General features: G+C 48.1%; 1 protein-coding gene across 2 annotated transcripts in view; it reads right to left on the bottom strand.

Annotated features, from left to right (window-relative positions):
• The window catches only part of dnmbp (dynamin binding protein), a 57815-nt gene that overhangs the window by 6182 nt on the left and 27633 nt on the right, over positions 1 to 24000 (bottom strand). For both annotated transcript variants that reach the window (XM_062525901.1, XM_062525900.1), the window contains exons 5-10: positions 5557 to 5756; positions 4755 to 4854; positions 4253 to 4400; positions 2008 to 2025; positions 586 to 785; positions 126 to 256 (exon numbers count right to left, since the gene is read on the bottom strand). In XM_062525901.1, coding sequence (XP_062381885.1) covers positions 126 to 256; positions 586 to 785; positions 2008 to 2025; positions 4253 to 4400; positions 4755 to 4854; positions 5557 to 5756 — 797 coding nt within the window. The remainder of the gene's footprint in view (positions 1 to 125; positions 257 to 585; positions 786 to 2007; positions 2026 to 4252; positions 4401 to 4754; positions 4855 to 5556; positions 5757 to 24000) is intronic.

The raw sequence follows: 24000 nt of genomic DNA, 5'->3' as shown, positions 1-24000 counted from the left end.
GAGAGAAATGTGGAAAGAGGAGAGAGGATCAATTAAAGAGCTCAATATTTCTTAACATGACACAGCACCACCAGTGAAATGCAGTGTTGATGCCTTGTGGATGCTGCTGTGGTGAGGATGGGTACCTGTGGGGAGATGCCGGTGAGATGCTTGAGGTGACTGCTCACACGGTTGGACTTCTTTATGATTGAGTGCATGCTCAGCTTGGAGATCTTGTCAATGAGAGTGTCCTCGTCTCCTTTACGGTACTTTACCACTGTTGAACACAAGAGGGCGCACTAGTGTCAGACCAGTTGCAACAGGGCCTACTGTAATAAGAGTAATTTACTGAGGTAGAAATAATCATTCGACAAGTCATACTCAAATCAACAGTTAACGATTAAGTGTTATCAATGTAAGTAATAACTTACATTAAACTATAAAACATGCATCATGAAAAACAATGCTATGTGCACTCTTCAGGTTTTGATAACTACTTCCTTATAGTCATAAAAAAAGCCATAAACTGTCTCTTGCACACAGAAACACACACACACAGAAAGAGAAACAGAGAGAGACACACACACACACACACACACATCTTACCCAGGTCCTTCCTCCTCTTGTACTCGTTGATGTTGACGTTGATCTCCTTGATGTGCTGCACGGCGTCGGCGAGCTGCTCGCGGTCGTGGTGCGACTCCGGCGTGGCGTTGAGCAGCTCCATCAGGAGCAGAGGGTAGCGCATCACCCGCTGCACCGGCTTGATGAGGAACGAGCCCAGGTTGATGTAGTTTGTCTTTCCCCTGCAAAGGAAAGAGGGAGAGAGAGAGAGAGAGAGTGAGAAAGGGAAAGAGAAAGGATAAAAATGAAAAGGAGAGACATGGCCTTGTTTAGATTGCCATGGTTAAATGACTTTGATAACCTCAGCATTAAAAATTCACACCAAGTAGCCTACACAAACTCTGTCACCTAAAGCTCACAGAAACTTGAACACCCTTTGAACTTTCGTGTGAAACTCAGTCAAAACAAAAACACATTTCAGCCTAAACAAAGGTCTACCCTTTTGAAGAAAAATAAAAACACTGCAATGGCAGACAGTGGCCTGAAATTAATACCAGGATTTGTTGGACAAAAGGGTGTTCAGAATTTCTTGAGAGGCATTAGAAAAAAGCACAAATAAAAAGTACTGCAGCTGTGTACGAATACAGATAGCATGTCTGCTGCCAGTATTGGTGAGAAAATAGACAGTTGCAGCAGTTAAAGTAGCTCGGTGGACATTTTGATTTGAGATCCACTGTTAAAAGTGCATCAAAGAACATCAAAGTAGGAAGGCACAGCCAATCAAAGCTTGCGGTCCACTACAAAATGCTATAAATCCCCCGCACATATCACGAGTTCAACAGCCAGTTCTTTAGGGAGGGGAGAAAACACAGAGTCATGAGAAGGCACAGCATAAGCTCACTTAACCCAAAGGGAGTCATGGTAACATCAAAAGACACACACCACACACAAACACACACACAACACCACACAAACACACCAAGCGCCGCAGAGCACACACTCCTCTTGACCATTCATGGGATGGAGAAAGAACAAAAACAGAGAGAAAGAGAGAGTGATAGATAGAGAGAGCAATATATAGAGAGAGTGATAGAGAGACAGATAGAGAGAGAGCAATATACAGAGAGAGTGATAGAGAGACAGATAGATAGAGAGAGAGAGAGCGATATACAGAGAGAGTGATAGAGAGACAAATAGATAGAGAGAGAGGAATATAGAGAGAGAGCGATAGAGAGAGAGAGAGAGAGATAGAGAGAGAGGAATATAGAGAGAGCGATAGAGAGAGAGAGAGAGAGAGAGAGAGAGAGAGAGAGAGAGAGAGAGAGAGAGAGAGAGAGAGAGAGAGAGAGAGAGAGAGAGAGAGAATGGTGTAGGAGGAAGAGCAGATTGGGTTATGTTAGCGGGTTAGTGAGCATGCTCGTCAGGCGCTTCTCATGCGGAGCCTTTGGCTTTGGGAGGACTTACCACTCGCGATACACCGCTCTGCCAGGTGGAGGGAGGGAGGGAGAGAGAGAAAGAAAGAACACAAAAACAAATGCACAGTGTTTAATGACCCAAACTACAGATCGTACCAGCGCCAGTCGGCCGCCCTCATAGCTCAACAACGCCTGCACGAACACTCCCAAACCTACTGGTATTCAATATCAACACTAACAGAGCAACAAGGGCATACGATGATCAACCTTGGCAGAACAAGATGTAGGGCTTTAAGAGGGGAAAGCTGCATTTTGACCAAATATGACCACGGAGCAAAAGAGAGAAGCATTGTGTTTTACATGGGCTCTGGACTCTGCACCATCAAACGGCACACGTTTCATCACTCGGATCATATTGCGTGGGCCATTATCACTGGGATCTGATGGAATGTGGACGCGGTGCGCTGACATCGGCCTGACAGCGGGCCAAGTCACCAGCGGCGCAGTTCGAGTCTTTAAGGAGGGATCAGAGGGCGCCACGGTTCAAAAGACAACAAGAACGGGAGTCCACCCCTGCAAAGTTAATAAGCCGCCCCGGCACCATGGCAACCGGTGCCGCTGGCGACCCACTTTTAGAGCTCCTTTATGAGCTCTAACCTTTTGCCTCCTGGAGGCCACATAAACGAAAGAAAAATGAACGAGCGAAAGTGTCAGAGAGAGAGAGAAAGAGAGAAAGAGAAAGGAGGAGAGAGAGAGAGCGAGAGAGAGAGAGAGAGAGAGAAGAAAAGAGAGAAATGTGGAAAGAGGTACAGTCTAACTCCTCCAGGTTCCTGCCCACTCACGTGTCCAGGACTCCTGGTCATAGCAGAGTCAATGTAACGTGATAAAATAAATGGCCAATGTCCACTGACAGACCAGGAGAAAGTGAGAAGCCCTTTCCACAAACCAACACTCTACACAGCCCTCGGATTCTTCATCTCCACCACTTCTACACTATCTAGCCAAAACAACCATTGAGTTTTCAACACCTCAAGTCTTGCCACTAAAAAAAACACCAAAGCTGTTTTCACAAACATCTTTTCAGCTCAAAGCTCAACACAAAGGATGTTTGGAGTTCAGCGTCCGAGACGGAGTTTGGAGCCAAATGCGGCTTTAATTATTGTCTGTCCCGTCCAAGCTTTGACTCAAACCCTCAAACAAAGGATGTGATTCTTAGCCTAAAACAAAGTGAGGTTAAGTGGTGTGTGAGCCGAAGGGTGTGTGTGTGTGTGTGTGTGTGTGTGTGTGTGTGTGTGTGTGTGTGTGTGCACACGTGTACCTTGATGAAAGACAGGGTGAAACCGGCAGTAGAGTGGAGTAGTGGTAGGGGGGGTGAAACCGGGTGAGGCACATTCTTCGACTACTATGCATCACTAAGCTCGACTGATGACCATTTAGCGTGCACGCACACACACCCAATCTCCCTTGTTGATTTTCAAATCATTTCCTTGCAAAATGTACAAACACAAACTCAACTCAAGCCTTTAAGCTCCTCCCATTGGAGCAGTTCAGTTCATTTGAAACCAAAGCTAGGATTTTTATTTCTTAGGCCTGCAGTGTCATCCATCTCAGCACGCAATGCAGCGTGCACGCACGCACGCACGCGCGCACACACACACACACACACACACACACACACACACACTAACAAAGGGCTTACAGGGCCCACAGCTGACTCAATTCAGTCTCAATTCACTACCTACCGAGCATGACCAGGTATTTCAAAACTATTCACAAATGTATCTAAACTAAGAACGACAAAGCCCGTCTTTTCTCTTCTCTCCTGTTTCCACGGAAGTCTCTTCACTTCCCTCTAATCCTAAAATCAATTCACCTTTAATGACCAAGTCAGGTGAGTCAGTGAGACACTCTATACTTCATGTTCATCTGCTATGAAGGTCACCGGAAGTCTCAGTAATAGCGACAAAAAAATGCTTACAGTTTTCATTATCAAACAGCGTATTGTTAGAGAACAAACATTCCTGTTGAACACACACACATGCATTTCCATGAACTTTCACATCAAAATGCATCCGTCAGAGATTATACGACTCCATGTTCTGTTATAGCACACCTGAGAAAAACAGTCAGGTGTTCCTCTATGCCACTAGCTACCCAGTGGACAACCGAGAAAAACACCGCCAGTCTCAGGCTGCAACGGACATGCTTAAAAAACCACACCATGCACTCAACACCCCAGGTGCTCCCAGATAGAGCTCAATGGGGTTCTCCTGGGTCGGCTGTTGCCTAGTTACCTGAGCTTCTCCAGACACTCCAACACATGCTTCTGTATGCTCTCGTCCTTCTCGTAGGTCTCCAGCAGAGAGATGGCATCATCGTGGTTCTGGCAGTAGACCTTGTAGACCTCCTCCAGCTCTGTCTTGAAATCCAGGAACACTTTCCCTAAAAACAAAAAGGACTCATGTCAAACTTTTTTTAAGTTGTTTTGTTTCAGACTCTCTGACCAGATTGATTAAGTATTTGACACTTTTGAACACCGAAATATAGACAGTAGTGCCAGGGACGACAAACAATGGCTTAGTCATTAGGCTTCGCCATTTTATTTAGTAAAATAATTAAATTATTTAGCCACTTTAACAGACCTGTTAATCCAAATGCTAATTACATCTAATGCAGTCCACTTGAACTGAACTTGAACACAACACCACCACTGTAAACAACTTGACTCAACTAAAGAGCCAAAGAACCTGCCACCCATAGACTGTATGCTGATTAATGACGTGTCCACATACTCACCAATGGAGTCAGTGTCCAGAAGGGTTTTGTAGAAGCGACGGGAGAGCTCGATCACAGAGCCAATGTTCCCAAACAGACCATCAAAGTCCACATTCTGCACCTACAAATCATATTCAATTAGATTCAACTACCTATCGTCATCGTGCATACAAGTCATCATGAGTACAAGTAAAGACAACGTCACAAAGTCACAAGGGACAAACCACAGAAACAACATCAAACATTTACAGCAGGTTGAGGCTTTGCTGCTCTGATATTTGCTGTTGGTTAGAGCACTCCCTAAAGCAAAGAACGCGGTCAACAACCGACATTGACAATATCTATATGGGGCACTCACAGAGTGCAAACCAAAGTGCCGCAACATTTGCACAATTTCATGATAGTCTTCCTTACAGAAAAAGGCAGGAAAGGTTCGCATTCTGAAAAAAAAAAAGTAGATATAAGTCTTTGCTGAAGACTTTTTTTTACAGAGGGGGAGCAGACGTCTCAGCCGTTAGGCTATTCACAATGCTCGCACTGTCCTTTACTTACAGGAAATCATGGTAGTAGTTTTAGACTAATGGAGAGAGAGATGCCGCACACTCCGAGTTTCAACAGACTATTTATTATAAAAGCGGTAACGTTTCGGCCTACGGCCTTCTTCAAATCGCATACTCTCTCCATAAGTTTATATCAGTTGCCTGCACCTCGATTTTGGGGTGCGTTTGCACCTCTCCTTCGTAGTTTTAGACTGATCCTGCTTACAGACAAACCACATTGAAACCACAACCTCCATGGTGGAGGTGATGAAGTGTCTAGGTACCTGCTTCTGTTTGAGAGGCTGGACGATCTCCTTCACGCACATCTGCAGGTCCTTGATGTAGTCCTTCTCTGTCTGCAGGAGCTCCTCGATGACCTTTGCCCTCTTCTCCAGCATCCTCAGCTCAGGGTCTTCGCTGGTGGTGGCCGCCGACACCGGAGCGGATTCCACAGACTTTGGCTGGGTAGACAGCAGAGTCATCTCTGCGAGAAAGAAAGAAAGAGAGAGAGAGAGAGAGTGAGAGAAAGAGAGAGTGAGAAAGAGAGGGAAAACAGAGAGTGTGAATACGTCATTGACCTTGCATAACATTGACCCGAGCTACTAAGCTCCTCAGTTCCGAACGGTCAGGTCCGGCACACAATAGCTCGACGCCAACACACTGCCACTGTAGACAAAGGCCTGGGACGCGACCAATTCCCATAAGTACGAGCGCAAAAATGACTCGGAGCGTATCTGGCCGCCTTTGATCTTTATTTCTGGACATGAGTGGGCTCTGGCAGGCTAGTCAGGGCTGGGATGGGATGGGATGGCAGGGAGATTGAGGGGGGGGGGGGACCGTTATGGGGAGGCTGAGGAGGTGCAGGGTTCACGCACTGCTGGAGTTCCACAAAGGGCCTCTGGACTTTGGCTTTTGTCCACACCACAATGGACTATCACAGCAGCCAATGCAACATGGCCACACTCAAAGCGAAGCGAGGTGGAAAAATGGGGGTCTGGGGGCATTGCGGAGGGGCCCAGTGAGTAACCTCACACACACACACACACACACACACACACACACACACACACACACACACACACACACACACACACACACACACACACACACACACACACACACACACACACACACACACACACACACACACACACACACACACACACACACACACACACACACACACACACACACACACACGTAACCTTGGATGATATTTTACGATTCCAATAAAGACATCATCAGATAATGCCAATGACTAATCGAGAAGTCAGACATGTGAAACAGGAATGTGGAAATACAACACATCAACTGGCAGCCCATGCAAGGCATCCCTAGATGCTCCATCACAGCGGTTCTCAAACTGTGGTACGGGTACCACTGCTGGTTCTCGGACTCTGTTGTGGTACTCCGGGAGTCTCCAAGATGTTTTAATTCAGGAAGACAAAATGATCACTTCAAATGATATAAAAAATCTATATAATGAAAAATTGTTAGTTTTTTTTATCTTTCTTGAAAAAAAAAAACCGGTATGTACAATGTGAAATATATTTAAATTGGCCTACTCTGTATTTTAATGCTGGTCATAAATGGTGGTACTTGAACTGTAAATTGTTTTCTTAGGAGGTACTCATTGTGAAAAGTTTGACAACCACATGCTCTACTATCACAATGGCTCAGCGTCGGCCCTGCCAAGCCTGCCCGCTGTGGCGACTGGCGACGGCTGCCAGCCAGCCGGCCAGCTGCCTGTGGTCACTGAGAGCCGCTGCATCTTGAGACGGCGCTGAGGCCGGCTGCCGTCTCTAAGGCCGCCTGCTGTCCGGTCCAATAGAAGCTGACCGCTCTATTTTCACACATGAGGAGGGATTCAAAAAGGCCTCGCTGTTTCACGGGCAGACCGGGAAAACTGAGATGATGTGCCACTGTGCTGTGTGTGGTGTGGAGAACCGGTTTCAGAGAGGCTGGTGCGTGCACTGTTGCCTAATAGCTATTATAGTCACAGAACATCCCATAATACTACACAAAATGGTTTCAATCTATTCTAAAAAAATAAAAAGAGTTTGATCAGCAAGAAGAGAACTGAGAAATGGCTGGGGGATTAAAAGGTTATCAACGGGTGAAGACCCCAGTCATCAATCTTTAGAGTGTTGACTATGTTTTCACAAACAGAAGATAACCCCACAGCAGACATGTTTGACTTACCCTGCCACCGTCTGGGTGTAAACTCATGGCTGCTACTAGTAGTAGCATCCACAAAACTACTCCATACGGCAATCTGCTGTGTTCAATCTTTTTGCTTTGATCCATCTCTCCTCATGGGATGACATAATTTGTCCCCACGCTGAATGGTGGGTGAGCAAGAGTCTTAACCTTACTGCCACCTTTGCATCTCTATACTTACTCTGTATCTCTTTGCAAGTGACATCATACCCCAGCAAATCTTTAATGTTGCTGATTCATTAAAAGAGCAATCCGGGATTAGCAAATGCACCAAATGGCACAGAGTTACTAAAGAGATGATTCCTCAGATCTGTGCATATGCAACGGATCAGGGCTATAAAGGTTATGCATTGCCATGTTCTGTCAAAAATACTCTGGATTTGACATCTGTGGATTCCTAATTGATTTGTAATGTGGTGTTTGTGTGTGTGTGTGTGTGTGTGTGTGTGTGTGTGTGTGTGTGTGTGTGTTCAAAATCCAACACTCCAACTCGAACAGTGTGGATTTACTTCGCCTAAATGTACCTTCTAGAAAGAAGCTCCAAAGTTCTCATGTTTTTCTCCTCATTAACCACCTTATTTGTTTGTTTTCTCTTTCGTGGTCTGTGTTTTCTGCCTGCCTGTCTGTCCGTCTGTCTGTGTGTGTGCCTGTGTGTGTGTGTTTTCTGTCTCTGTCTCTGCGGGTCTCTGTGCTGTAGGGGGGTTCTGTCTGATCCTTCCTCCACCACCTGCCCCCACCCCATAGAGGGCTTAGCCAGCTCCGGGTGGCTCCCCTGATCCTCTAACTAACGTCTTCTCTTCATGCTCTTTTTCTCTTCTACTCAAAAACACATTTCAGATATACAGAACTACAAAATAATTAGCTAGGAGGTCTCGCAGAATAATGCTTTACAAATACAGACAGGAGGACGTGTATTGTGGGAAATAAGACGGGGACATGATGACTTCACGGGTGTTCCTGGGCGCTCATGCCCCCTGCTCTGCGTGCCCACTCACAGACCACAACCCACCCTGCAGAGAGCCATGTGTTGGTACTTTTGAGGGTAACAGGACTCAGTGGTGTGACAAGAGCACACACCCAAACACATACACACAGACACACACACACACACACACACACACACACACACACACACACACACACACACACACACACACACACACACACAGAGACAGACAGACAGACAGACAGACAGACACACAGACACACAGACACACAGACACACAGACACACCTGTTCTGACCCACTTCCAATGAATGGGAGAGGCAGCTCTCATTGTTTGGACCTGAACGACGTGGTTAAAATTCAAAAGTACAGATTCCGTCACAATGGCTCACACAGCAAACGTGCATGCTGGAAGCAGTGCTAATCGTGCGCGCCAAGAGGGAGGTACAGGAGATAAGACACACACACACCCACACACCTGACTCATTCACTATCAGCAAATGCTCCCTCTAAAGGCCTATTCGGACGGGATTAGTTTTATGGGGTGACATCAGGTAAAGTAATAATTACCAGGTAATGTAGTCCCGTCCGGACGCGCCATGTCAGTAAACATAACGGAGTATGTCGGTGAAATTTACAGACACTTTCACCTTCTGTAAAACGGTCCGGAGAAATTACCTTAGGTAATATTAATCCCGTGCGAACGCGACCCTCTGTAAAGATGTCTGTAATATTTCGTCACATCCTGATTTGAAAACAATTCCACCATAGTCTGAATGAAAACATAACATGCTGTGCAGCTCCTAATATGACGTTAGCTAGTTTGCCTAATAGCTTGATATTGTTAGCCATTTCAAACTACTTATGGCATATCATAAAGCTAACGTTTGCTAGTTTAACCAACTTGTGTAGTCTTTCAAATCTGAAAATGCCGCACGTACCTGACGCAAAGTATCACGTGCACGGCGATGAAGATGTGACGGCAGAACGTAAACGTAGTTACTCCTCCCATGTCAAGTAAAATGACAGAGATGTCTAGTCCCGTCCAAATTGGACATTTATATTACAGAGGTCATATGATAAACCTACGTCCCCCCATAAAACTAATCCCGTCCGAATAGGCCTTAATCTTAAGTCCTACTCTTGGACTCCATCACCTCCCTAAACCCTTCCCTTACAGATCATGAGTAATCGAAAACAATTATACAGTATGTCATGGATTCTACTCTTTTGTCTGAAATGAGAAGTGTTAGATTAGCCAACTGTCAACAACATGGACTTGGAGAGAGAATTTAGTGCCGACCATCTTGCTAACGGATGCATAGTCAGACACAAAGTTGTCCTTACATTACCATAGGATTTCCGCCCCCAAAGTATAACACTACATAGACAAAAGCCTGGTCAGGTACTACGAACTACAAGTCTTAGTCTCTGCAAAAACAAATCCATCTTATACCACTTTAACCATACCCTGTCCTGTTTCACAGCAGGTGAAGCCCAAATGCCATGAGAGTGTGTGAATATTCTCAGTGCCATATGCTGTGTATATATGTATGTGTGTGTGTGTGTGTGTGTGTGTTTGCATGCATGTATGAGTTGGTATGCCCTACATGTGCCAGAGTACACCTCTGGTATGTGTGCCGTGGCCTGGTGAAGGGCCTTGTGGGTAATCGGCGACCGGACCACACAGGGGCCTCCGTCTCTACCCAGGCGAGTGGTGGAAGTAATTGGTCGTGGCACAGAGTTTGGTGTCTCCCAGCCCCCTCTCTCTCTCTCTCCTGTTCTCCCGTGTCCAACCCCCAGCCCACAAAGCCCTCGTGTGGCCCACATAGGATCCCAACAGGAGGGGAAAGGAGTCCTGGGGGAGTCCTGGGGAAGTGTGGGGTGTTGAGAGGTGGGGCAGGGGTGGTGTGAACAATGCCAGTAGCAGTAAACATGTTGTTTGCATACATAGCTTTCCCTAGAGAACAAACAGCACTGACTACGTGGGCTGATGGCGACTTCTTCCTTGTCCTTGTTCCTTGTATTTCGATTATTTCCCTCTTTCTAAGTCGCTTTGGATAAAAGTGTCAACTAAATGACCACATGTAATGTAAAGTTCATATGTAACCTCCTAAAAAGGAAAAAACTATAAAACATACCAGGCATGTGTCTTTGGAAAACCTCCAACCACATTAAGTTGAGGTTTACTTCAGGTCCAGAGTAGACAGGTAACAGGTCAACACTATTGTATTTTAGCACTTCACCAAATCCTGCACTGCAACGGTTGGCAACAACTGTTCAGTTCGCTAGAAGTACAACTGTCACAGAGGAATATGCCCTCTACAAGAGCACATTCAAGTTTTCAGAGACAAGTTGACTGTAAAAAGTTCTGTGACTCATCACCAACCATGGCAAACCCTTCAATAAACACAATCACATACCATTCCAGTGAAAGCATTACAACTTCACACCGATACACTTGCATGTTGCAAACCATGTTTGTCACCACAAAGGCATTCCCAAGGCTTCTCTTGCCGTCTCAACAGCCGTGGAACTGAGCCAACATCCTAAATCATGTCACATGTATGAGGGAAACAAAGATACAAAAGGGTACAGAGCTCTCTGGAGACTAACAGCAAAGGCACCGTTTTCACGCTCCACAAATCACTCCGGCTTTTCTATTCAAAAGAGCCGTGGCTAATCAAACCAAACATGACGCTTCGGCCACAAAGGCAACCTGAGCCAACAGGAAATTAATGAGATCGGGACGGACGGACGGATATGCATACTGCTACGGACGCGATTGTAGCCGAGAAAGTCCAATTTACATTGAAGAGGTGCGCACTGAAATTGAGGAATCGCAGCTGAAAGACACTCGAAGGAGGAGCAGCACATTCTTAAGAAGTTGGGAGCATGTGCTGCAAAAAAAGTGTGTGTGTGTGCTCAGAAGCTCAACCTCTGCACTTTCACCCACCTGTTAGCGCAAACACACACACTTGTCCTCCCGGCTGCCATAGAACACATCTCTACTACTCCACGTTCCGTAAGGAACTCCAAAACGAACGCATTCCTCTTCCCCAAGACGAGCGAGCGGAGCTTTGTCTCACTGTATCCCTTGTCGCTCTTAAAACTCCTTGAAGTTCAGACTCCTTTTCTCCCTGCACATTTCCATCTGAATGCATGGGAACCACCACGCAGATTACCACACAAACACACACGCATGAACACACACACACACACACACACACACACACACACACACACACACACTCTTTCAGACACACAGGGTGCAGTCAGAGGCACCCACTGAAGCGCTATCAAAAGTCTGGAACCAGAATCCTGGGACTGGGTCCCATTCCCCAACAACAACAACTTCCTCTATTGGCTACTCCATCAGCTTTGATTAGAAAGTCACTAATTGGGCAATAATGACAATGACCACTAGGAACCTTCCAATAGGTGGGCTATGTCTCAAACCACATACTTCTTTCAGTGCACTGCTAGTGTACACTAAGCGCTTACTTGCATTGTGCCCACTTTTTGGTTGGTATTGTCCCAATATCTGCACTATATACTTAAACTAAGTATGAAGTGTGCAAGTAGGCAGTTTGAGACACAGACGTGGTCTTTCATCTCCAGAGTGCATGTGAAAGAGGGGGATCAGAACTCTCACACAGACACAGATGCCTGCTCCATGCTTGGGTGAAATTCTGTGCCAGGTTTTTTCAATGTGCCAATCACTCATCAAAGCCCGCCCCTCACAGCCTGAATTCCATTAAGATCTTAAGGATCTTTCACCAATGGGGCCTTCAGAAGAAGAAGCTCTGAACTCTCTCTTTGGAAGCTGTATGTGGAGTGTGTGTGTGTGTGTTCCATTCTTCAGAGAAGCGACAGGTGCATATGCCAGTGCATGGGCTCTGCTTCTCATTAAGACAGTGGTGTGGTATTTGGGTGGATCTGTTTGGCATCTGTTTAACAGGGCTGTTAAGTTCAGCGTGCACTTGAAGTTGTGAGCCTCTCTCTCTCTCTCTCTCTCTCTCTCTCTCTCTCTCTCATGCATGTGCGTATGGGTGAGTGTGTCAGGTCCTCAGAGAGGAGGCCGTATGTGTGTTCATATATAGCCTCTCCCACTGGAAGAGCTGGAGGGGCATCTGTTCTGCATCTGTTTAAGAAAGGCAGTGCTGTGCCGTTTCTTTACTTTGCTTCTGTTTAGAACACAGGTGTCAGGGCACTGAGTTTTCCAAAGTACCTTACTGGAAGAAACACTTTGAAGAATCGGCCTCCATTATGGTAATTGCATGGGCCTATTGGGTTCACCTGTAATTGCTGGTGCCATTACTCAATTGGGGTGGTTGATGTTGTTAGGGGTGACTACAGATTACTACTGATGAAAGCAAGGAGAATTTGTCTGGAAGGCTAAGGTCATGTGCTCACAACCAGTGCACCAACCTGAAAATATGTCTGACAGCAAAGAAGATGGAGTGCAACCAGAATATAACTAATGTCTTTAGAAAGAGTGTGATAAGTAAACTCTGCAGTCCAATGAATTCATGCTTTTACACGTGACGTGGTGTGCCATATAAAATGAGTCTGCCTCATTATTTAACTATAATTTAGACTTTGCACTTTGGCTGCCATTCAAATTAAAGCCCTATATCTTTTTGTTAAATTTAGCAAGGGTGCAAGACAACATTTAAGACAATATAGAGTATTGAACTTAAAATGTCAGGCAGTGACATCCAAACCCCTTCATTCTGTAAAGACTGAATTAATCATGGAACTGTCGGAATGTTTGTGAAACCCAAGTGTACAGAGAGGAGGGGTAAAAAAAAAGCAAGTCAGGTTTGCTTTCACGTGTGACGCTGTGACGCCTGTGTTTACTGCGCAGCATCTGCCTGCTGAGCTGGCTCTGTGGAAATGTTTGCGTATCGGGCCCCGGTGCGTCCATCGAGGTCACGCACAGTCTGTGTGCGCTCGCTGCACAAAGTTCACCGGCAGAATGCCCCGTTTCCTTGGCAACGGCTCTCGCCGGGGCCTCAGATATCGCGCCAAAGCCTGTTGAGTGGGACAGACTGACTGACCGCCCCTCCTTCTCCCCCATACACCTCTTAAGAGGCCCGGGAGAGAGAGAGAGAGAGAGAGAGAGAGAGAGAGAGAGAGAGAGAGCAGCCAAAGCCAAAGAGTAATGCGAGTGACTGTGCTCGGAGCCGAGTAAAACCCTCTGATGGCTTTGGAGCTTTGAGCGTGACTTACAACTGCATGTAAACATTACCAAGGAAGAGGAATCCCAACTTTTGGTCGGGGGAAAAAAAAACGTTTTACTACAACTCTTTACAACTTGTTTCAAAGCCTCCGCATTGGCTAATCTAGAGAGAAAACAGAGGCTGTTCTTTTCTGTTTTTGTTGTTGTTTAATGTGGATGGGTTGGCCTAGTTCCCACGATAACCCTCACACACACACACACACACACACACACACACACACACACACACACACACACACACACACACACACACACACACACACACACACACACACACACACACACACACACACACACACAAACCATGCTCCCAAGCTGGGCATGATCCTGCTGGCCAATTAAAATAAAAGTGGCACATCTCATCATCACGTCTACTTATGGCCTGCCGCAGTTTCAGAGGTCTGCAGAGGTCACATTCCAACTCTCCCTTTGCCCTCCTGATTCCAGCTCATTGTCCAGAGCCGTCTTCATCATCATGAGTGGGGCAGCCGGAGTGGAAACGCGGCCAATAGGGTGTGCATTCCACCGAGCAAACTTAGCCCGTTCGGTGCGTTCACTCCAAAAAATTTTCCACGTCTGCAAACCCGAGCTTCTGACCAGAAAAGTGCACCCTGTCAGCTGAGGCCGAGGTTTGGAACAGGGGAACAGGGGGGAACGCGGAGAACGGAGGGTGGTCATTTACTCGGCCATGTTCTCCCAGAAGCAACAATTACAATGGAGCACGGCCAGAGAGGAGCTGGAGCACTGAGGCTAGACTGACCAAAGCTGTTATAAAAAAAAGAAAACGTATTGAAACTTCTCAATTCTTATCTCTCTCTCTCCTCTCTCTCTCTCTCTCTCTCTCTCTTTCTCGAAACTTTGAACATAAGTGCAACGATGCCTCCTGCGACAGCCCTGCGGATATTTTTAGACAAATTGTGGCCCTTGTCTCTGTTGACATACCAATTCTGAATGCCTCTTGAACTATGCATGAGGGAGAACAGGTTGAGTTTGTCTTGTTTGGCCGGTGAGCAAGACACACAGACAACACACAGGAAGGGAAGGTGCTCACCAATGACTAGGGAGGAGTGTCATTAAAAACTCAAGATAGTCATGGCTGTGACTCTTTGTGCTCTGCCACGTACGTCACACCACAACACCCTCAGGAATCCAGCTGGGCTGGTCTTCCCTCTCACTGAGATGAGATCCCACCTCTCACAGAGAACCACAGAACCGTTCCACGGCTAAACATCCGGAGAGAACAGTAATACCTATGCTGATAGGGAGAACAGTGACGTGCACTGTAGTGTTTTGCAGTATGCAATACGCAGTGTAGCAATATTTGAATAATCTCAACAAGGACCATATTTCCCAGAAAGCCTCGTTTTCCAAATCTTCACAGTTCATTATCTACAGTTTATGGGGCATACGGTTCTACAAAGTGAGCTTGACAAATCGTAGACTTCCCATTGCATTAATGCCATGTATGATCTCATGCATTAGGGACGCAGACTCTGTGTACAGTCAGTGCGCCGTGCCTTTGTTTTGGGCTGTGTACTGAGGCGTATCTGCCATTGACGAATAGTGTAGAATTTGCATGTGAGAAGAGTGGGTCAGGCAACAATTACGTGCAGTCCAACATCACCCCATCACCACCACCACCACCACCACCAGACCTAACTAACCCCATCCGACCCCCTCACTAAGACCTCTCCCCACACACACACACACACACACACACACACACACACTATGCTCACACACAAACACACACACACACACACACACACATGCTCACACACACACACACACACACACACACACACACACACACACTATGCTCACACACAAACACACACACACACACATGCTCACACACACACACACACACACACACACACACACACACACACGGTCACATACAGACTCTCTCACATACACACACACACACACACAATCACACATGTTCAAACACACACACTCTCACACACACACACACACACACACACACACACACACACACACACACACACACACACACACACACACAGAGCAGAACAAAGGGGACCCCGTCGTGAGGGACGTTGCAGTGATAGATGGTCCTCTCTGGCCCCTGGACAGGGCCCTTTCACTGGCCTGCTACTGGGAGGGTGGAGATTAAAACGAGGCCGCTCTATCTCCCACATTCATCTGCTCCAGCCCTCTACACACAAACCGGTTGCATTTAAGGCAAGACAGGCCCACCACAGATTTACGAGGCCTTTTAGTAGCCGTTTAAAGCTTTTGGGCGTTTGTATTCTCTCAGCAGTTACAATGAAGCTGCATTCATGCTGGAGGAGGACTTGAGGCTTTGGGCTAAAAGGCCTGAAGCTGAAGCCAGCTAATGAGTCCTGAGCCAAGTATGGAGGTACATATTCATCAACGACACTCCGCGATCAATCAAGTCACTCACGAGTAGGCGAGATATATTCATGAGGAGACAAGGATGCAAGCCACAACATGATTACAACGAATCCCTGGGAAATCCTGTTTTCAGTCCCTTCAAGGTTTTTTCCCCTCTGAATCAGTAACTGGGTGACAGTTAAACACACTACTTTCCTCTTTAAAAAAAACATACAGCATGTTTTTCATTATTTTGAATGAGGAACAATATTTTCAGCAATGTGGTCAACTAAGTGTGTGATCCTTGAAGAGCAACATACAGGCAGCTGATGTGTTTACATGGGGTCAAACTGGGTCCAGCTTAAGTACGAGAGCGCGCGTATGGTGGCAAATGGTGTTATGGGTACCATGCCAATGTGTATGTTATTGTGCATGTGTGTGCGTGTGTGTGTGTGTGTGTGTGTGCGTGTGTGTGTGTGTGTGTGTGCGTGTGATTGGCTCTGACCTACATTAGCTGGCTAATTCCCGGCTCGGCTCGTGACTTGAGCCTTTTGTCTAGCAAGCTGGCCCTTGACTTAACGTTGCTGGAGAGCCATGCCGCAGCAGAGGAGAGGAGAGGAGCGGAGCAGAGCGCAGCGCTGCCTTAAGGTTGCCGACCTAATCCCCTCCCCAGCCCACCAGAGTGGGCAGCTGCAGTGGGATTACAAGGGCCAGCAACAGGCGACTCAACAGGCTAACACACACACACACACACACACACACACACACACACACACACACACACACACACACACACACACACACACACACACACACACACACACACACACAGACACAGAAGGAGAGTGTGAGGGGTGCTATTAGCTTGTCCACCTGGTTGAGCAATATGACCAACTGTGCCCAACTGCATCCTGGCTAACACGCTAACGCTACTGTTTGTTTTCTCAATGGTCTTTTTCCCCGCAGTTTGCAATGTGCTGCATCACCTGTGCCTTCTGGGAGGTTCTATCTCAGCAGTTTTTCCAACTCGTTTAGATCAGTGGCTCCATTCAAATAAAGCCACAGGTAAGTAATCCAATTAAGTTCTCCTGAGTTAAACAGCCCAGCAGCCTATGGGAATCCCGCTCTGGAAAAAGCCTGAAACGCTTTCATGAGCAGAGTCAAAAGTGTCAGCTGATTGACAGCCAATAAACGAGCCTGCTCTGATCCCATGTCTGTGTTTATATTTGTGGTGTGTGTGCGTGCGTGCCGTGCATGAGATGGTGTGTATCCACAAGTTAAAGCGGACTTCAGTGAGCGCCTATGCGTGTGTCTTGCATATACTGTATGAGAGTATAGAACATATGTAGGGACATGAAAGTGTGCAAATCCACATCCATGTTGCGGCGAGTGGAAGTGAGTGATTGTGACTGTGTGTGGTTGAGTGGATTTATGATTGTGTGTGTGTGTGTGTGTGTGTGTCGGGGGTGGAAGTCGCTTATCTTTAAAAGATGACCTCACCTCACACCCTGTGCCAGATTGACTCTGAGTCAGGCTGACCTCCTGCCATAAGGTCCTACACACACACACTACTAGAGGAAACCAAACTCACACGCACGCACACACACACACACACACACACACACACACACACACACACACACACACACACACACACACACACACACACACACACACACACACACACACACAAGCAACACCACATGGACAAACACACTCCCTCACTCCCACACGTCAACACGCACGCACACCAACACACACACACACACACACACACACACACACACACACACACACACACACACACACACACACACACACACACACACACACACACACACACACGCACACACACATTGTGATATCAGACTCAGAAACAGCACGGGGAGGTTGGAACTCTCCCCGGTACCAGGCACTTCCCAGCACAGGCCTTCATATCACTTTGTCTTCCTCTTGTCTCCTCTTCCTCATCCCCTCCTCCTCCTCCTCCCCCCCTCTCCCCTCCCCCTCTCTCCCTCCCTCCTTCCTTCTCTCTCCCTCCGTGCTGACACCAGGCAGAGGGATTACCCCCCTGGCCACCTGCTCTACATCTCAGACACAATACTGCCAAGACCGAGCCTCGCCTCCCCTGCGGGACGCCTCGCCAGGCCGCCACGGTGGACACTTGGACACCACTTCGGACAATAAACATAAACAAACCGCCGCAAAGCTCCCGAGAAGAAACGCTCCGTCGTCTCGACTGCGTGCTAGCCACTAGCGCACACACAGAGCAATCATGAGACAGACTTTAGAAAAAAAAAACCTAGCAGCTAGTTTCTTTTTGCCCTTGCACAAAGACAAAAGGACTCGGTATCGCTATTATGATAATACCAGGGCTCTCATTTAGCAGTGGGACGGACGCCAGGGTCTGGTCAAAGAGCTCTATGTTTGTGGACTGCAAGGGAATGTGGACAGACAGGGTTTTCCTTTTTTCTTCTCATCCAGCCATAAAAAGAACACTGATAAAGTCAAGAATAATAGGGCTCAAAGTTTGTCCAAGGTTTCTTAAGTGCTCAAAAGAATGGTTTAAAAACACGCGTGATCTATTGGTGCCGTGCTACGCTGGTGGTTGCTATTTTGAAAGTGAAGCACAAAGCACAGTCAACAAGTCTGTGTGAAAACAAATGTGCTGTTGTTTTTTTGGCTGATATGCTGTATACCTGCTCAGACAAGGAGTGCTGTCATGAAGCCAAAGCAATCAAACATGACAGCTATGAGAAAGAGATACCAAGACAGAGAGAGACAGAGAGAGAGAAAAAGAGAGAAAGAAACGGATCAAATAAGCGTGAACCGAAACCAGATAGACTGGTCTCCCCACCCCTCTCTGCATGGTTTCAAGTTCACCTTCCTGAGAGAATCGACAACACAACTTAGGAGTCAGCAGGAGGCCTAGACATGCGTGTCACTACCCTGCGTGAGTAAGACCGTCCAATTGACAGATAGAGAGAAAGAAAGAGAGAGAGACAGACAGAGAGAGGGAGAGAAAGAAAGAGAGACAGACAGAGAGAGAAAGAAAGAGAGAGAGACACAGACAGACAGAGAGAAAGAGAAAGAGGGAGAGAGAAACAGAGACAGACAGACAGAGAGAGAGAGAGATGGCCCCTGAAGCACTTTTACCACACTTCCTGCATTGATTACTGTCCCTGAAGGTTATTGCCAGGCCAATGAAAGGTCCGAGCTTGAAAGGTGAGGCAAGAACAGGACTGATACTGATCAGTGGACTTGCTAACTAAGGCCTTTTGTGAAGGCTCCCCCAATTAGGGCCCTGTTTTGCAGCCTTCAGAGGTTGCCTAACTTTGATTTCATCCTTTTTTGGGGGGAAGGAGGGCCGATTTGCCCTGTTGGCATTTTGGTTTTACCTGCTTTCTGTTTCCGGGTGGTGGCGAAATCGGACTTCCGTAGCGTGCTGGGGGCGGTCTTCCGGTAGAAGCTGTTCCGGTCCAGCGAGCCGGTGTAGCAGGGCTTCTGCAACCGCCCGCGGCGCTCAGAATCGGTGTCCGACCGCCCCGACCCCGAGCGCGGCGAATCCCAGCCGTCTGGGTCCTGGCTGTCGCTCCGTTGCCGGGTCAGGGTGACCTGGTCGTCGTAGGACCGGCGTTCCCGTACGGCCTGCTTGGCGTACTTGACGTCCGGCTCGGTCCATTCCTTGGCGGTCTTCTCCCTGTTGTGGTCGTCATAGTAATCCTCACGTGCACGCTCAGGTGTTGCAGGTGCTCTCGAATCCTCGTAGTGGTCAAACTCCCTCTGTCTGTAGTGGTCGTCCTCTCGCGAGTCGTAGCGCTCGTAGTGGCCCTTCTCCCGGCCATCATAGTGGTCCAATTCCCTCTGCCTGTAGTGGTCATCCTCTCGTGAGTCGTAACGGTCATAGCGGCCTTTCTCTTTCTCATAGCGGTCTTTTTCCCTGCTTTTACTCCTCTCCCCTTCCCGATAGTCATAGTGGTCCTTGTCCCTATGCTCATAGCGGTCAGCCTCTTTGCGCTGATATCGATCCTTTTCTCTATCGACAAAGTATTCGTTCTCTCTAGCGTCCCCACACCGGTCTCTCGGATCATACTTCTCCCTTTGACCATAGAGGTCTGTTGGCCTGCGCTCATAGTGGTCTTTCTCCCGGTGCTCATAATGGCTATCCTCTCTACGGTCGTAGTCTCTGTCTTTCTCCCTATAGTCATACCTGCTCCTCTTTTTGATGTCGCTGTGCTCCTGGTATCTGGAGTCATACTGTTTACCTTCCTTGCGGTCGTAGCGTTCGTCATCTCGCGGGCTACACCTGTCCCTGTGGTCGTGCTGATCGTAATAGTTCCGACTCCGACCCTTATAACGGTCCGTGTCCCTGTGTCTGTCGTCTCGGTCTTGGTCGTAATAATCCACTTTTTCGCTGCCATAGCGGTCCTCGTTCCTTCCTCGACCGCTGTACCGTCCTCTGTAATAATCCTCCTCGTTTCTGGAGTCGTACCGTTCGCCGTCGCTGTACTCGTAGCTCTCCTGGCGCCTCAGGTCCCTGGGGTCGTAGTAGCCCGGGTCCTCCTTGCCCTCGTAGAAGCAGTGCCCGGCTGAATACTCCTGGGGCTTCCTGGGCTGGTGGTACACGGCCTCCGGGCTCTGGTAGAAGTACTGCTCCCTGGACTGGTGCTGTGGCGACTCCTGCGGTTGTGGTGCTGGTGGTGGAGGTAAGGGCTCCCTCTGGGGAATCCGGTCCCAGTCCTCGTACTCCCAGCTGGGCTGCCGCACCCCGTTGCCCGGCCTCAGGTACGTCTGGTACTCCCAGTGCCCGGGGGCAGGCTGGAAGCCCTGGGGCCCGGTGAACTGCATCGGCGGTGGCGCCTGCATTGGCATGGGCATCCCGGGCATGGGCATCCCAGGCATGGGCATCCCGGGCATAGGCATCCCGGGCACAGGCATCCCAGGCATGGGCATACCAGGCACGCAGCGTTCCCTCTCCCAGCTCTCGCTCACCAGCTCCTCCACACTTTTGCCTCGTTTGAAGGGAGCGCGGCCGTAATCCCAGGGCACGGCGCCAAATGGGCCGGGATGGCCCATCACCACCTGGCCCTTCATGCTGTCACTCTGTGTTGACACTCTCGACGACGGTGCTGCCGTCCAGGTAGGTGTGCCGCTAGCGTTAGCATTAGCATCCCTTGCGCTCACATTCCAGGACAGAAGAGTTCCTGAGTGGACTACACCTGTTAGGCATGCTCTCTCTCTCTCTCTCTCTCTCTCTCTCTCTCTCTCGCTCTCTCTAGCTGTCTTTCTCACTCACTTCTTCACTTAACTCACTTGCTCTCTTCCACTCTCCTTCTCTCTTTCTCACTCAGTTTCTCCCTCTCTCTCTCTGTCTGTCACACTCTCTCTGTCTGTCACACTCGCTCCATACTCCACCACGGCTGCCTAGACAGAACTGCCTTGCTATGACGCTCTGAGCGGTGAGAAACTCAATCCTTCCCCTCCCTCCGCCCACCTCGGCCAATAAGAGGAGAGCAGAGAGGGTGGAGGAAGAGAAGGAGGGGTGAAGGGGAGGGAGAGAGAGAGAGAGCGAGGGAGCGAGGGAGAGGGAGGGAGAGAGGGAGGGGGCAGGAGGCTCGCAGGGTTAACTATTGAGTGAAGGAGTCACATGAGTGGTGGATTACAGCAGCCCGCTTCTGGACTCGCAATTGGTCGGAATGTGTGTTTGCTTGAAAACACAGGATGGCCCTGGCAGATGCCCCCCTCTGACACACACGCACGCACACACACACACATACACACACAGCACACAGTCACACACACAGACTCACACAAACACACACACACACACACACGCCTGCTTTCCAGCGGAGGAAGCAAGTGTTATCGTCGCCGCCACTGACAACCCCCCCTCCCCTTCCTTTTTTTTCCTTTCCCAACTTCTCAGAGGTGTTTTAAAGTCTTGGCATGGTGCCACGGACAGAAAAAACACTTCCACCCCAGTGGAGCTTTTGTTTTTCCTGCTATTTTTCCTCTGCAGTTTCCAGTTTCTGTTGGACTCTCAATTTTCCAGCGTCCATTACCAAGTCCATGCACTGAACTTTCAGATGCTAATGCACCAGTTAGCACCAAACACAGCCCCTCTAACAGTGCAATCATGAGTTGACTATCAGGCTTCTTTTTTTGCCCCTTTCAGGAAGGCTCTCATTAGCATAAACAGTCTCTAGAAAGAACCTGCTTGCTGGGTTGTGAACAGCACATGGCAACTTGTTTGTCCCATTTCCCCCCTGACAGGCAATGTGGAATGACAAAGACGAGCTTCCCATGATTTGATTTAAAGGGGGTGAAGGGACAAAAAAAAAGAAAAAAAAGAAAAACGCTTTCATGTTTGCTCAGAGGAACGACCTGGGAAAGGGTTGGACAGAGGGCGATTATTCCAGAGCGCACGGCCCAGTGGCGAACGTGCGGCACAATGAGCCATTGTTGCCGGCTGTCCCCGGGTTCAGAGACAGGGGGATCTTTTCTCTGTGAGAAAAACCCAGGCCTATTCAGGCAACGGGAGTATAGTATGCCACCCCCCTTCTCTCTCTCTCTCTCTCTCTCTCTCTCTCTCTCTCACTCACTCTCACTCTGTCTCTTTATCTCTCTCTCTCTCTGCACAATCAAAAGACCCAATTATGAGAGGGGAGCATATTTAAAGTTCTCCCATCATGGCGGCACACACACACACACACACACACACATATACAACGCCACCACAATCCACACACAAACGTGCAGGCTGAAATTGAGGGTTTCGGCTGAAGCTGAATCTTACGTTGCACAACAACACATTTGTAGTCAATACTCCGATGGAAACCCAAGAGCCTTAATGCTCAGATTGGTGTTTTTTCCTCCTCTTTTCCAGCGTGACCATACATTCAAAGTCTTTTATTTGTTTAGGACTTCTGTGTCGATTATCCGTGTTGGATATCTCGCACTACAACACACAGGCCCAACCGAAACTGTCCTTGCATTTTTGTCTCTTCACAGGGACGTCAGGTGCAACATTCCTGTTGTGTAAGGCTAGGGAGAGCTCTTGCAACCTCGGCCGTCCAGTTGAACCTTTTTTATTTGTCACTCTTCCTGACTTAAAACAAACATCCTCTTCGGCTTTCCTGGAAGTCCACAGTTTAGTTTACCTCAGACAGTGACAGCGGGGATGTACACACATGCTGTCTCTGTCAACCTTACCTGATGGTGCACTGGCGTTCTGTGCAGGATTACTGAGGGGTAGAGTGGGATGATGCCTATCTGGAATCGGTGGAAGTCACACAAGTGAATCTCGGTGGGGGAAATGTGATACCTCACTTTGTGGTTTGTGGTTTATCTCTGTGTCCTGGGATAGGGAGGTTCAGTGTTGGTCTTTTCTAAGGCTGGACGGTGTGTGTCTTTTGATAGGGATTGAAAGAGATAGGCAAAGTATGTGTTGTGTGTGTGTGTGTGTGTGTGTGTGTGTGTGTGTGTGTGTGTGTGTGTGTGTGTGTGTGTGTGTGTGTGTGTGTGTGTGTTATTGTTTGTGTGCATGTGTGTGTCTGTGTGTGATTGGTGTGTAAGCTGCAGAGGGAGTATGAGTTCCTTTCAACAATTTCTGACACTCACAGATCAAACCCGTTTAATAAGATGTACACCGTCTCACATTTCTCAAAGTAACAGACCGCGTTGATCTATGCAACACCTGCAGCCTAGCCCTTGGACCTTCCGACCATTTTACCTTGCTCGCCCCAAAAGAAGCAAAACAAGAACCAAAGGCAACATGCTGCCAAAGCAATTTTCTCTATAAAAACACAGTCATCTCCAAGCAACAGGCTCCCTTTACAGCCCCCGCACAGGCAGCTGGTGAGACGCCTCGCCTCGCCTCTCAAATGGGGTCCTGACTGTGAAGCATTGGGACCTGCAGGAGCCTGAAAATGAACTCTTAATGGAGGTTTTAATCGCC

Source organism: Sardina pilchardus, chromosome 22 (assembly GCF_963854185.1).
Source record: "Sardina pilchardus chromosome 22, fSarPil1.1, whole genome shotgun sequence".
Classification (NCBI taxonomy): Eukaryota; Metazoa; Chordata; class Actinopteri; order Clupeiformes; family Clupeidae; genus Sardina; species Sardina pilchardus.
Note: the sequence above shows the minus strand (reverse complement) of the source record. Positions and strands in the feature narration are given on the sequence as shown.